At 50.8% G+C, this 16,142-nt stretch overlaps 1 protein-coding gene and 1 long non-coding RNA gene across 2 annotated transcripts; one reads left to right on the top strand and one right to left on the bottom strand.

Moving 5' to 3' along the window:
- Positions 1 to 797: 797 nt before the first annotated feature.
- LOC120700634 (F-box protein At5g49610-like) lies at positions 798 to 1,997 on the top strand. The gene has a single exon (XM_039984881.1). The coding sequence runs from the start codon at positions 798 to 800 to the stop codon at positions 1,995 to 1,997; it is 1,200 nt and encodes a 399-aa protein (XP_039840815.1).
- A 380-nt stretch (positions 1,998 to 2,377) lies between these two features.
- LOC120701249 lies at positions 2,378 to 3,007 on the bottom strand. Its single transcript, XR_005686014.1, has 2 exons — positions 2,864 to 3,007; positions 2,378 to 2,763 (listed from the first exon to the last, which is right to left on the bottom strand). It is a non-coding gene; the product is annotated as an uncharacterized LOC120701249 (long non-coding RNA).
- Positions 3,008 to 16,142: the final 13,135 nt, after the last annotated feature.

Genomic DNA, 16,142 nt, shown 5'->3' with positions numbered 1-16,142 from the left:
TGCCTTAAGTTCAAAAAAAAAAGAATTCGAGCAGTTGAGGGAATCTGGTGGACACGTGTCGCAGCCTGGTAGGAGTAGTAGCATTTGTATTTGAAACCTAAAATGTGTTTTCTCCTAAATGGTGGACTTATTTGTGAATCCGTTTAAACTACTATGTTCTTGAGAATTAATCCAACACAATAAGATCCAATATGAATATGTTTTTACTATTTTTAATAGTCAATATTTTAGATGAACTAGTTCAACATTTTAGATATATTGTTTCAACATTTTCATATCAAATGTTGAGCTAGTTTATGTGAAATGTTGAATTTTATTTTTAAAAATGTTAACAGGAGCACATTTATACACTTGATAAATTAATTGAAGTACATGAAGGAAGATGTCTAAAAGGAAGATGTATGCATATATAAAAAGTTTAAAACAAAGCTAACATCTCCGTGAGCGATTCTGTCCCGCCGCCTGTTGCATGCTAGAGCTGGAGTTTCTCTAATGCCGGAACAAAATTTTGGGCCGTGGGCTGATTGATGGGCCACTGTTGGGTTAAAGATAAGAAGCAAAATTATCTAGCGGAAGGTAGAGCCCCGAAAGGTAGACCGTGCCACGCGTTCGGGAGCTCGGGCGATACATGTACAACGGACACTCGGACAGACCCAAGTTCGGATCGGATTCGCGACGCTGGCTCCTGAACGTACACGCACCGGCGGCGTTCATCGGGAAAAGGCGGCGTGTGTATATATACAAGAGCGACATGCAAAAAGATGGATCGATCGAGGCCCAAAATAAAGCCATCACCAATGGTCGCTACATTATCGGGAGCGACGGCGGCTGCCACCACCCAAATTCTAAACGACGACGTGCTGACGGAGATCCTGCTCCGCCTCCCGCCCGGAGCCGTCCGCCGCTTCCGTGCCGTCTGCAAGGCATGGCACCGCACCACCACCGGCCCCGCCTTCCTCGCCGCCTACGGCCGCCGCTGCACCGTCGACGATCTCATCGTCGTCCAGCGCCACGGCGTGAGCAGCACGCTGCTGGACACCATCCCCCTCCTCGCCCTCGACGAGACGAGGCGCCGGTGCCTCAACGTTAGGTACCCCGAGTACACGGGACCCCCGGAACACTGCTGGAGGGGCTACTCCTTGATCGGTTCTTGCGACGGGCTCCTGCTCTTCCAGAGAGGTTTTGGAATCGATTACTTCATCTACAGCCCGGCGACACGGCAATGGAGCAAGCTGCCTCGTCCGCCGGGCACCAGTATCCTGGTCTGCGGCTTCTACCTTCACGGGCCATCAGGCGAGCACCGGATCCTGTACTTCACCGACGACCAACACGGATCGCACTATGTTTCCTCGCTCCAAGTCGCCGGCGGCGGCGAGGCCCGCCGACTGGGACCAGCGCGCGCGGTCATCCAATACTACGCCACGCCTCCCTTTCGTAACCTCAACTGTCGCGGCAAGCTCCACTGGCTGTATCATCCCTGGGTCCTGTTTCCAGACGATGTGCCTGGCCAAGTGGTGCACGAAGACATGATCTTAACGTTCGACACCGTGGCAGAGACGTTCCGACGGATACCTCGCCCGCCACGGAGGAGGGACGACCGCACCTACGAGGAGCTCAGCTTGCTGGAGATGGACGGGAAACTCGCCATGGCGGCCATTTACGATGGATTCATGGACCTCTGGGTGCTGGAGGACTACGACAACGACGAGAGCTGGGCGCGACGGCTCTTGGTCCGCTTGCCGCCAGCGCTGCGGCAGGCAACGCTGGCGATCAAGCCAGGTGTGGAGGATCAAAATGTGATTCTTTTGGGAGACTGCAGGAACTACACGCTGGGACTGTACCATCTGATGAAGAAAAGGATGTTGAAGCGAATCCAATTATTTACTACTGATGATGATGATCAGCCAGGGAATTTTGTTCCTCACACCCCGCTGCATATTCTTGTGTTCCGTGATAGCCTTAAGCGTCACTCGTTCCTCGACTCTCTAGGATCCTAATAAATATCTAGGGCCAACGCTGCTAGAGCGTGCTCCTCAACCCTTCAGCAGTTTCTTTTAAAGTTTATTAGAATTTGAGTTTTCTAGAAATTAATTGTGTATATGCTTTGGCACAATTTCTCCACATGTCCCTGGCAACCAATCATGACATAAAAGCAGGGCGAGCTAGACATGTTTATTGATTTTTTGTAAAATCAGAGAAAATTAATGTTTTGAATTGTTTATCTACGGAGTTTTCACCGGTGTGCAAAGGAGGTGACACCGGTGGCTCCGATGGCTAGCTCCGCCCCTTAAAAGGAAGCAATCTTATGATGCGACTTACAAATACCTTGGAGCCCGAAGGCTATAGAAGGCTGACTTCTGAAATTAAGGTCTGAAGATATTCATTCAACCATTCAGGTGTATAATGAAACGAAGTTGGTTTGTGAACTATATTCATGCGATCTATCATTTTTTGACAAATAATAAAATACTATCAAAACTTCAGAGGAAAAACCGATTCACCTTCCCCCGTGTCGCCCCTCTCAGGCGGCATGGGAGGAACCCTAGCCGCCGCTGCCCAAGATCCTCCCACCGTCTCCCCTTCCTTGCCGCCACCAGAGCCAGCCATCGGAGGCCCGTGCGGCAGCAAGGATGGTGGCGGCGAGGCACTCCCTTTCTTCTCCGTCCAGTGCCTCCAATTTGTTTGCGAGATCAGGTTGGTGTGCGGCGGTTTCCAATCCTTGCGTTGGCGGTGGCAGCCAGATCCGGACTCTTCCGGCCGGAGCTGGTGGCGTCAACAGTGTTAGGAGTAAGAGTAACATTAGACATGAACCGAAGCTGTGAGATATGGAAGAAACAATAAAGGAATCAGACCAAGATCTCACCGTAGAAAGAAGCAAGATGACCTGCGAGGCAGGCCAGAACGACGTGCAGCAACAATAAGCACAAGGCAAAAAGCGCGGCGAGAAGCGGCGACGTCCCGTGGAAGCAGGTCAAGGGGACCCCGCTGGGACCCACAGGAGGGAACGGCAAGGCGGTGCGGCACGTCGGCAAAGACGTCGTCTCGTGGAGACTTTTTTCGGAGGGCCCAATGGGGCCGAGGTGTTGTAGCCGCGGCGGGTGGGCATGGCCAATCCATGGCCCTCATCGGGCGGTTCTCTCCCAACAGAGACACCCGGCGCCCCGTGGGCAACCAGTTACTCCCAACGTCCCCCTCCATAGTGTATAGTAGTTAGAGTATGTTTGTTTGTTATAAATGGTATATATTCCATTTGGATATTTTTAATGTTTAATATTGTTTCTATTGTCTCCTTTTGTTTTGGAGCTGATGTTCTCTCACTAAATGCAAGCCTCTTGAAAAAATACTACTACGACTCGTTATATAACATGGAACTCGGGGAGGCGGCAATTTTTTTTCTAGATAGTGCTGGGCTAAGTACTCCTTTGCTGGTATTCTTTTGTGGTGCACCGTGTGTCTCCTTGTAGCAACGGCCATTATTTTAAGTCTTGTTGACTTGTTCCAGTGCCAGTGCTGCCTGCCGCTAGACGCACGCTGTTTGGAGGGGTGTGTTAAGTTGGTGAAAAAGTTTCGGTTTTGGTATTGTAGCATATTTTGTTGTTACTTGACAAATAATATCCAATTATGGGCAAATTAGATTTAAAAGATTCATCTCGTGCTAATCAGTTAGACTGTATAATTAGTTATTTTTTTAAACTCCATTTAATACTCCATGCATGTGTGAAAAGATTCAAAAAATTTTGAGAACTAAACAGAGCCGCTGGTGCTGCCCATGCGCACTGTCGTGGAAACGATGGAACTGCAAATTTAGAGCCCGCGTCAGGCATCCTCCCACCACGATGTGTCAACCGGAGAGTGACCGGACGTGTCAACCGGAGAGTGACCGGCTGCTCTCTGGTCTCCCCTCCATGGCGTATAGGAGTAAAGGTATTCGACATAAAAGGGTGATGACCAATGAGTTCATTCGTGCGGAATGGCTCAACACCACACAAAAGGTTTCATACCCAGAAGAGTCCATGGATACTGTCGAAACACCAGTTAGAGATGCAGACAAACACAAACACAGGTACTCAATCAATAAAGATGAGATCTTCCGGGTCGATCTCATCATCAGCAGGAACGAAGTTACAGTATATGGCATCATCATCCAGCTCCCCTACCGAATCCATATTGCCCCTCCAGACGGGCTTGTTGTTGCAGTACGTATGTCTGTCTGATCCATAGAACAGATCTACAAAGTTGTCACGCCCATGGAAACCTGACACAGCTGGATGTACAATCCTATTCCGATTGTTGTGCTCACAATAAATGCACCGAACTTGCTCTGCACATCCAAAAGAAAAAAATTAACACTAAAGTAGTCGGAAACTGGGAACAGTAATGCATACATATGAAGTTGTTTCAGGGATAAAGGCAACCATAACCACTTAGAATATACCTAGACTAAATTTCAAAGACCTACATATATTTTGACATGTGAATAAAAAAACAACTTATGTGGCCCATTAAAAAAACTACAACTATTTGATTACACCCTTTTCCTGGATACAGGTGATGATATGGGCTTATGTATTTTACAACAGGCTCCAAAAAGGTGTAGGCCAGATTGTGAGGTGGATATAAGAATGAACAAGAGCAACCTACTTGATGAGTAACACACTACACGGAAATTGTAAGGTCGAGACTCAAGGCTAGAGCATACCAGCACATGGATCCGTAGCAGCATCTGGATTCACGCCAACATCTGGTTCACCATCTCGCTGGGGCAGACTCACAGGGACACACCAAGCACCAGCGCCATGATTCTCACATTCAGCAAAGAAGAGCGTTGCATGCTCACCTTCACGAGTCGCTAGAAAGTTGATGTGAGAGTGCCGATACATGTTAGATGCGCATGGCCATGGATTGTAGCCGTCAGAAACGTCCAAGTGAAACTCCAGATCAGATACGCGCTCATTCACCCCGCATATAATATGAAGCGTATAGTGGGGTTCCTTCAACCGCAAAAAGAGAAGAATGTTAGGCATACCAGAGGTCAAAGGAGTGGACCTAGCAAATATTTCAAGGTTCAGTTACAAGGAAGTCATTGCACGAAGAACTAACAGCGCAGTTCTATCAATAGGTCATGTGTTTCAACTTTTCCAGAAAAAGGATGTCATAATTAAACTGTATCATATTGAGCTCTCAGTTTGAGCCTCACCCCCGAATACTATTCCAGGTTAACTTAGTTGCTTGAATAATTATCATGGTGAAAGCTGAAAGCAGAGCTTGCAAACTAATTAGGAACCAAAGCAAGAAAGGATGAGTCATCAGTTACAACATTGAATCACGAAACAGACAGACCTTTTTTTTCTGATGGTACAGGTGTAGTCATGTAGCAAATTAGAAGCTGTACTAATTCTGGTGTTCTACAAATTTCTGATTATTTTCTTACCTGGTTAATCTGATATCATGGTTAGTTGATTGCAAATCTAACGGTACCCTTTTTTGTATTAAAGAATTTACATATCATTGGTCAGAAATTATTGAATCTTGACATCCGTGGCCTTAAAAACTGGGACGAAGTGAGTACGACAAAACAATAGCAATACAAATTATCTTGCATGCTAAGAAATTCTGGATTCCGGGAGATGACTAAAAATGAATATGTTCTCACCAGAAGAAAACTAGATATAAGCAAAAAAAAAATCCAGTCACAAAATCTTAGCATTTTACTTTTCTTTTTCTGCATTTCCATAAACAAATTCACATGACCTCACCCAAATTATTAGCATTTTCATCAGCACTAAATGTTGGGAAGAAATGTATTTGCAGCGTATGAGGAGCAAGTAAAAGTGAGGAATAGAAGAAACCAACCGCGGTCTCGTTGAACTTGCTCAATGCAGCAGCCACCATTCTGCTAGCTCGCTCCTGCTGGGCCCAGAACACACGTTCGCGTTGAATTACGTAGTTGAAGAGCCCCCATTTTACCTTTTTAGGCTCTGGTTCCAGTTGCTTCTGCAGAAAGCCAGCAGAGGGGGGACACTCAAATATGTGCATGCAGAGCATCTCAAGATCCTCAGAGGAGAGTAGGCGGCCATCCTGCAGACGCAGCACCCTTCTGGCAGTTTGAAGATTAGCCACAATATTGGGTGATCCAAGAAACTCTTTCTGTGAAGGAGGGTTGGGGTGGAAGGCTGCGGTGGCTGCAGCAACATATGCTTCTGGGACACTGACGGACGGGGCAGTTTCTTCATGCGCGCTGCGCTTCTTGTGAACAGCATCAGGCTTGCCTGATCCAATTTGCAAGCTACCAAACCAACTCAGCTTAGTATTGTCTCGTGTGGGTGTACAGAAAAGATGGGGATCAGCATCTTGCAAGTTGGCTTCCTGTAACACCCGAGTGTTAAACTTGGGATTTAATTAGCTAATTAGTGACTTAAGACGTTCCGTTACAAATCGAGTCGGAAATGGATCCAAGCTTAGTTTTCAAATTATGGAGCCAGAGAAAACCGGAACTTCCGGATTGGGACCCGGAACTTCCGGAAATATCCGTATACTCCGGTATTTCATCCGGAAACTCCGGATTTACCCGGATACTCCGGACATTCTACCGGATAGTCCGGACCTGAAATGCTATATCACGAGTTTTGGGTCTGATGACTGTTTCGAAACGTTATAAACCGTATTCCACTCTCCTCAGTCTCCCCTCTCACTCTCTCCCATGCTCTCTCTCGCCCCAAACCCTAGAAACCAAAAACCCTCCCTCTACTCTTGATCCAAGGCCCAAGGGAGCTTCAATTGGGTGGTGGATCCTCTCTCCCGCGTACTCCTTCCCTGGGCGGCTTGGGTTCAAGCTCTTGGTGCAAGGAAGAGCTCACCCCAAGGTAAATAAGCTAGGGTTTGGCAAGTCCCTTGTTCTAGGGGGTTTAAATCGATTTCCTCCGGTCAATCGTCTTCTTATGAATCCCTCTACTAGGGTCTAGAAGGGTTTCGATTTTTTTAGGTTGGTTTTGCTAGAAATCAGAGTTTCAGTTTTGGGGGCGAAAACTGTGTGAAACCCGGAAACTCTGGGTATTAATCCAGATACTCCGGAAATTCCGGAAATTTCGGATTGAAATCCGGATATTCCGGTTTTTGCAGGGTTATGAACGTCGGGTTGTTCGGTTAGCAGTATTTGTGATCGGTTAAGGTTTATTTCAAAGTTTCAAATTATATAGCATACATTCTCATATCATATGCATACGTATAGACGCCGCCGCTGAAGGAATCGTGTACGAGGTGGTTGCGGGGCCACAGGAGCCGCAGGGGCAAGCCCCGCAGCAGGAGGATCGTGGGGAGCAGGCCCAAGGCTCATCGCACCCTAGTGTTGAGCAATAGACGCAAGGCAAGCCGCGGTGCATGTCCTATTATTTTAAATTATGATTCACTATGTATATGTTTTATCTATTACTTATGCATTACGTATTAGGAATTGATTGGAACCATAGCTGTATGATCCCTAGTTTTCCTTGAGTTTTTACTAGTATGTCTAGGTCAATAGCGGTGCCAGGCCAAGTAAGTCCGGTAGAAGTCGGGTGACTTCGTGTCACTCGCGAGACACATGAAACTTTAGAAGCCGAGTAATTGCCGGTTACTCGCGAGATACATTATTATCTTTATACTTCAGTATTTGAGAAATGGTTTGAAATGGATAGGGAGATGTGAGACCGGGCGGGGATGATGGTATTAGGTTTGGCAGCAGGACAGGGTTCCTAGGTGTCTTAGCCCCGTCCGTGTCGGTTAAGGACCGGTCATTGTGGCAGTGCTGATCGGGGATTGAATTGTACTAGCCGCATGCCGGAAGTAGGAGGTAGTCGAAACCGGTAAGCCGAGTACTGCTTTGCTTCGAAAGTATAGGAACCCGCACCCATCTCCTGGGGCGAGTCGAGTAGTCGCGGGGAATTGGGATGTGTCAGTACCTCTGGATTAGGGTACCCCCTCTTGCTGTGCCAAGACTCGCGTAGTTATCCATGGCTGCGCCCTAAGGAATTGGGCAGCCGTATCCCTGGGGTCCGGCTCCACATCACCAGACCAACGGTCCCGGACCCGCTTCCTGCTCAGGGATAGGTCCGGTGTCGCCACGTGGCCCGGAGGGTGCTCAGGGCCACAACGGCCGGGCCCCCCGGACCTCCCACCGGGTCCCGGATCCCCATATACTATCCGGACCCTCTCCGAGGAGGGAGTAGACACCCCGCCTGGGGGGTCCGGAGCCACCATGTGTCTGCAGGCGCATGCACGCGCACGCGCACGCGGCCGCCAAGCTTCCTCGGGAAAACTCACCCACCTACCTCATTCAATACGGGAGATGTTAAGTGCGCTCAGCCACAGCAGAGCCCGAGGAGACATTTGCCAGGCTGTACTGTTGATCGTGCGTTACCAAGGCACTCAGAACTGTCATTGGCACCACGCCATGCGTGCCAGTCTGCTACACCAGTTAGACACGACAGCTCGGCGAACGGAGTATCATAACACCTATGCGGTAGACCCAACAGTCTACGCCGCAACCTACACTGCCTCAATGGGCGCCTCACCGATGGGACAAGTGAAGACTCCCCCCAGGAAGAAGACTCCCCCCAGGAAGTCTGCAGTGCGATGAAGCGTATCCAGAAAGAGATTCTCAACCACTGTAGCGCCATTAGTAGCATACTATACACCCTTGTTGAGCCCACCTGTCGGGGTCCAACGCCTGTGTACGCGTCCTCCTTATGCTATAAAAGGGGGACGCCTACTAGAGAAAGACTCAGGTCCAAGGAGGGATTGAGAAGCTGAGGATAGACTCATCCACAGACACAAGAGCAATACATCTCCCAGTGGACGTAGGGTATTACGCTCCGGCGGCCCGAACCACTCTAAATCCTCGTGTGTTCTTGTGTTCTTGCTCCATAAGAAGATCCGAGGAATAGCTTGCACTTCCCCGGGTAACCACCCTTCGGAGCTAGGCGGGTGCACTACGCCACCCGGTTGTGGCCCTCCTTCTAGAGCCACGACATCTGGCGCCGTCCGTGGGGAGTGCGCAAGCATTGGCCAGATCTTCGCTCACCTCCTGGCTTCTGAGGTTGAGCTCATCCTCTGCAACGACGACGAGAAGATGAAGGGTGGCACGGCGTCACCTATGTTGCATGCCCTGACGCCGAGGCAGCAGTGTCCTCGGTGCGGTGGCGGACGGCAGCGGCGCCTGCTGTGCGTCGCCACTGCGACACCTCAAAGTCGGCACGATGGTGCGCAGGGGCGGCGCCTGCTGCGCGTCGCCCTGCGGTATCCCGGTGTCGACTCAAGGTTTTCTCTCAAGCAACCACCCGGGGTCTCCTGCGGTGGCACGGCGTCGGCTCGAGGTTTCCTCTCAAGATGGAGCCTGGAGCCGGAAGGATGTCTGTCGCCTTCTCCTTCGCCTGGCGCAAGCCTCCCTTGGAGCTACTACAGACAGGCGGCAGCCTCCGCCGCAAGGTGCGGGGGCCCTGTGCCAGCACCAAGGAGGAGCCGGCGAACGACTGCCCTTCTCCACGCACCGCGCTCGTCCAAACGAGCACCCGTCCATCTGCTGCGGCGGGGGTATCGGGCTGGCTCCGGTCGGCAGCTAGCAACAGCAGGGCCACTCCCATTCAAAGCCAAAGAATTTGTTCTCATGCAAACTAAGCATGAAACAGTTCTTGTGCAAAAGAAGGCCCTGCAAGCTCCCGAGGTGATGCTGGATGATGCTGTATAAGCACATCCAGACCGCCTTCGCCCCCGACAACCGAGGAATCTCTAAGGTGGCAGTTCCACTCCGACCAGGGGCGTGCATGCCTCACAGGGCGACGGCTGAAGGTTAACATTAGATAGAATTGAATATATTTCTCCTTTGTAATAATATAGTGCATATGTGTGGTCCAGAGCGGTAAAGGTCCGCCCTTGTAAACCCGACCTCTCATCGCACAAACAGGCGACACCAGCAAGTGGTCCGGAGCGGTAGAGGTCCGCCCTCGTAATCCCGACCTCTGATGTACACCACAAATCAAGAAATAAAGGAGATTTACTTTCTCAGTACTATCTTTGCATTAACTTAACAGCACTTGCCTGATCAGCCTGCATTTTTCCTTTCCCCATATGGAGTCCTTTTTTCCTTCGCTAACGATCCAAATTGAGTTGATGGTAAGTGGTCAGGTTGGAATGCCCCTTCTAGCTGGAAGGTAGTTCGGACCCCTAGGGACCTACTCAGGAGAAGTGGTGCCCGTATCCTGGGGAAGAGAAGCTCCGCGTAGCTTAGACTGGTAATGTACCCTAAGCCTACGTACTTCACTGCCCTGTTACGAGTCCTCTAGTATCCGAGACTGATGTTCCTAGAGGTCCCGGGCTCCTTTCTAGTATAAGGCTTGGTTTCCTGTGCCATACCATGAGGTCCGGACACGTGTCTCAATGGATCAATGGCAACGCTCCAAGTCCACTCCGGTGGCCCGCTCCGGCGGAGACCGCTCGCCACGGTCGCTCCAAGTCCACTCCGGTGGCCCGCTCCGGCGGAGACCGCTCGCCATGGTTGTCTGGAGCCGGGTCCGGGGAAGTGGTGCTTGCTCCCTGGGCAATTCGAGGTCCGTGCAGCCGCTTAGCTTGGTTCCGTACCCTAAGCTTGCACCTTCGCCACCCTATGGAGAGCACTCCAGTACCTGAACCTGGTAGCAAAGTGCTACGGCCTTGAAAGGGTCCGGAGCACTTGCTCTCAACATAAGCATGACAACGCAATCAGGATTGTGTCATGATAATGGCCCCACCTGCGGGTTCGTACCTCCCCCGAGGTGGGCCCGGGGGCCACTGTCGGTACCTCTGGACTAGGGTACCCCCTCTTGCTGTGCCAAGACTCGCGTAGTTATCCATGGCTGCGCCTTAAGGAATTAGGCAGCCGGATCCCTGGGGTCCGGCTCCACATCACCAGACCAACAGTCCCGGACCTGCTTCCTGCTTAGGGATAGGTCTGGTGTCGCCACGTGGCCCGGAGGGTGCTCAGGGCCACAACGGCCGGGGGCCCCGGACCTCCCACCGAGTCCCGGATCCCCATATACTATCCGGACCCCTCTCCGAGGAGGGAACAGACACCCCGCCTGGGGGGGGGTCCGGAGCCACCACGTGTCCGCGGGCGTATGCACTCGCGCGCGGCCGCCAAGCTTCCTCGGAAAAACTCGCCCACCTACCTCATTCAATACGGGAGATGTTAAGTGCGCTCAGCCACAGCAGAGCCCGAGGAGACATTTGTCAGGCTGTACTATTGATCGCGCGTTACCAAGGCACTCAGAACTGCTGTTGGCACCACGCCACGCGTGCCAGTCTGCTACACCAGTTAGACACGACAGCTCGGCGAACGGAGTATCATAACACCTATGCGGTAGACACAACAGTCTACGCCGCAACCTACACTGCCTCAACAGGCGCCTCACCGATGGGACAAGTGAAGACTCCCCCCAGGAAGTCTGCAGTGCGATGAAGCGTATCCAGAAAGAGATTCTCAACCACTATAGCGCCATTAGTAGCATACTATACACCCTTGTTGAGCCCACCTGTCGGGGTCCAACGCCTGTGTACGCGTCCTCCTTACGCTATAAAAGGGGGACGCCCGCTAGAGAAAGACTCAGGTCCAAGGAGGGACTGAGAAGCAGAGGATAGACTCATCCACAGACACAAGAGCAATACATCTCCCAGTAGACGTAGGGTATTACGCTCCGGTGGCCCGAACCACTCTAAATCCTCGTGTGTTCTTGTGTTCTTGCTCCATAAGAAGATCCGAGGAATAGCTTGCACTTCCCCGGGTAACCACCCTTCGGGGCTAAGCGGGTGCACTACGCCACCCGGCTGTGGCCCTCCTTCTAGAGCCACGATAGGATGCATATGTTTACTTTTGGTGGTCTCACGTTGAGCTCGGCTGGCCATATGTCGTTGGGCTGGTTCCTGTAGTTCGAGGCGGGGAGGGGAAAGGTTGATGCGTGGGGTCCGACGGGGCTTTTGCGTGCCGTGTTGATTAGGTCCACCTTGCAAGGTTAAATCGGATCGATTCGCCGTGTCTCGCGGATATGAGGGCCTTGATCTCTTTGTCACCTCGTAGCAAATGTGTTGGGGTATTAGAGATATAAAAATGGATACTATCCTGAATCTTAAATTGGATGCTCCAACATGCATGTGTAGATAGGCGAACATTAGTGAGAGTCTATATAAATCATGCGGCTAAAACATTGAAAGTAAGGATACACCTCTAGTTGCTATTTCTGCAAAACAAACCACCAGCCAAAAGCCGTGCATGTCTAGGTATGTGGGCTAAGCTATACCCACTGGTCGGGTAAGCCTTACTGAGTATTAGTATACTCAGGGTTTGTTGCCACAAATATTATTTCAGGGCATCCGAACGTCGACTTCTGCCCCTACCGTGTCAAGTTCATCCGCCGGGATGCAGAGGGGTGGGAGATGGTGGAGCGAGACCCTTAGGTTAGGGGATTGTCGGGTTGTACACTCGAGGGCAGAGTGTTCAGCCTCTCTGTTTTTGCGCGGACTGGTCTGACCGGTGGAGGCGGCAGAATTGTGCCGACCAGTCCGACCGGTTGGGTGAACCGGTCCGACCGGTCGAGAAGGATCAGAACTGGTGGTAGTTAGAATGTATGTAGGATCTTTTGATTTCGAACTTCAGACCATCTATTGTAAAGTTTTGTAAATTAATTTCATATGTTTGAACTCGGTTTGTAAAACTTATTGTTTCGTTTTCATTGAGTTTATATTTTCAAGTAATGTGCCGTGCTCGTACCATCTGCGCCCACCTTCGCGTGGGACTACCGGTGATGTTTCGATCAGGCCGTGGGTTGAGAAAGGATTGCCAAATTAAGCCGTTAAGCTAATGCGCCCGATGTGTTCAAATGACGGTCATTACGCTTAATTAGAGTTTTAATTTGGCGGTTCCGTCAAACTTCCGCATCCAGCCGGCGCTGCAAGGCTTGGTCAGGTGTGAGGCTTGGGTAGCGGGTGCACAGGAAGGATACAAGGCCATAGAGTGATCGGGTCGCAGCACGCCACAGGCACTGAGTGCTTATCATCTCCAGTGCAACTTGTTTGCTGCACGGGAACTTCTGATCATACCAGATAGTGTTGACAATAATGTTGGAGACAGGGTCCAGCGGGCCGTAGCACTGGCCGCCTCGGAGCATGCTGTAGTGAAGCCGCTCCCTGAGCTCAGACTCTGGCTGACTACCCAGCGCTTTGAGATAGAATCTATGGATGGTAGCGAGGAGCATATGTTTCTTGGCTGCCCGGGCAAGAGGGAGCTCTTGTCCAATTGGTTTGTGCTTTGCAAGCCTGACACTGGCAAGTTTCCACGACTCTTCATGTTCAAGGTCAGGTGTTGGTGTCCCAATCAAGCGCACTGCACCACTTCCATCTTCGTAACAAGCCGAGGGGCGTCATAGTTTGGTGGCGAACTCCCCCACACCAGGTGAAACGTTCTTCCACCCTTCCATGAACCACTGTGGATCCGGGTGCTGGGCGGCAATCGCTGCACATCTGAGGGCGGCTTTGACTGCAGTCAGGACGGTGGCAGAGTTCTTATTGAATGTTTTCACCAACCCACGTCTGTTGATGATGTGCAGGGCGGCAACAAGGGGGTCTGCGTCAGCAGCGTCAAGGTTCCACGCGTTGTACGCTGGGTCGCTGGCAAACTTCCGTCGCGACAACGCCTCGTGCGATACGTGTACAGACCGATGTTCGGATCGGATTCGTGACGCTGGCTCCTGAGCGTACACGCACCGGCGGCGTTGATCGGGAAAGGCAGCGTATATGCAGGAGCGACATGCAAAAAGATGGATCGATCGAGGCCCAAAATAAAGCCATCACCAATGGTCGCTACATTATCGGGAGCGGCGGCGGCGGCGGCCACCCAAGTTCTGAACGACGACGTGCTGACGGAGAGATCCTATTCCTACCCCGCCTCCCGCCCGGAGCCGTCCGCCGCTTCCGTGCCGTCTGCAAGGCATGGCACCGCACCACCACCGGCCCCGCCTTCCTCGCCGCCTACGGCCGCCGCTGCCCCGTCGACGACCTCGTCGTCATCCAGCGCCACTGCGTGAGCAGCACGCTACTGGACACCATCCCCCTCCTCGCCCTCGACAAGACGAGGCGCCGGTGCCTCAAAGTTAGGTACCCCGAGTACACGGGACCCCCGGAACACTGCTGGAGGGGCTACTCCTTGATCGGTTCTTGCGACGGGCTCCTGCTCTTCCAGAGAGGTTTTGGAATCGATTACTTCATCTACAGCCCGGCGACACGGCAATGGAGCAAGCTGCCTCGTCCGCCGGGCACCAGTATCCTGGTCTGCGGCTTCTACCTTCACGGGCCATCAGGCGAGCACCGGATCCTGTACTTCACCGACGACCAACACGGATCGCACTATGTTTCCTCGCTCCAAGTCGCCGGCGGCGGCGAGGCCCGCCGACTGGGACCAGCGCGCGCGGTCATCCAATACTACGCCACGCCTCCCTTTCGTAACCTCAACTGTCGCGGCAAGCTCCACTGGCTGTATCATCCCTGGGTCCTGTTTCCAGACGATGTGCCTGGCCAAGTGGTGCACGAAGACATGATCTTAACGTTCGACACCGTGGCAGAGACGTTCCGACGGATACCTCGCCCGCCACGGAGGAGGGACGACCGCACCTACGAGGAGCTCAGCTTGCTGGAGATGGACGGGAAGCTCGCCATGGCGGCCTTTTACGATGGATTCATGGACCTCTGGGTGCTGGAGGACTACGACAACGACGAGAGCTGGGCGCGACGGCTCTTGGTCCGCTTGCCGCCAGCGCTGCGGCAGGCAACGCTGGCGATCAAGCCAGGTGTGGATGATCAAAATGTGATTCTTTTGGGAGACTGCTGGGACTACACGCTGGGACTGTACCATCTGACGAAGGAAAGGATGTTGAAGCGTATCCATTCCAATTATTTACTACTGATGATGATGATCAGCCAGGGAATTTTGTTCCTCACACCCCGCTGCATATTCTTCTGTTCCGTGATAGCCTTAAGCGTCACACGTTCCTCGACTCTCTAGAATCCTAATAAATCTAGAGCCAACGCTGCCAGTGCTCCTCAATCCTCCAGGATTAGCAGTTTCTTTTAAAGTTTGTTAGAATTTGAGTTTTCTAGAAAGTAATTGTGTGTATGCTTTGGCATAATTTCTCCACATGTCCGTGACAACCAATCATGACATAACAGGAAGCAATCTTCTGATGCGACTGACAGATACCGTATGATCTGGAAGGCCGAAGGCTATAGAAGGCTGACTTCTGAAATTAAGGCCTGAAGAGGATTCATTCAGGAGCATTTCTACTTAATCAAGCCATAGAAAAGTATGGAGTCAAGAATCAATGGAGCCATCATTCATAAGTTCTGATTCTGAAGGAAAATTAATTTACATGGTACAGGCACAACATGACATTTACAGCAGATAGAAATGTAAACTCAGACAGTAGATTTGCATTCTACTATTCAATCTATAACCAGCCTCTATGAACAAGTGTAATTCTTAAAGATCTCTGACTAGCAAATGAGTCACTGAAATGTAACTTTGTAAGTGCCAGTAATCAAAGTTCAGATGCTATGCAATTAGACTTCACGCAAAGTGGAAAGTACACCTAATCTATCAAGAATATATAAATACCAACATGCCCGTTTTTCTGCATTTTCATGGCATCATGAGCACAAAAAACAACCATGTCTGCATTCTAGCTTGGATAAGATAGTGTCTATTGCCTACTTAAAGAGCAAAATATAGCAGGATTAACCAAGTAGTAATTGATCCATTCATAGAACAAAAGTCAGCTATCAAGGGCATTTCAAACAGAAAAAAACGAGCAGCCATGCCACCAGTCAGTTAATAAAGATTCTGCAATTAAACCTCTGCAAAATAGTACTTCAGTAGTTAAGTAACGACAAGCACCCACATGCTAACCTTGTAGTCATCTCTAGAACATAATGAACATGCGGCTAGAGATTCATGATCAGAGTTCAAATGCCATGCAAATATAAACAATCTATCAGAAATATGTCAGTACTCAGCACTCACATGCACATGTTCACAGTCAACGTTAGCGATTCAAATAATCTTCTTAGAGCGATGATCAACCAGAACAGAG

Source organism: Panicum virgatum, chromosome 3K (assembly GCF_016808335.1).
Source record: "Panicum virgatum strain AP13 chromosome 3K, P.virgatum_v5, whole genome shotgun sequence".
NCBI lineage: Eukaryota > Viridiplantae > Streptophyta > Magnoliopsida > Poales > Poaceae > Panicum > Panicum virgatum.
Note: the sequence above shows the minus strand (reverse complement) of the source record. Positions and strands in the feature narration are given on the sequence as shown.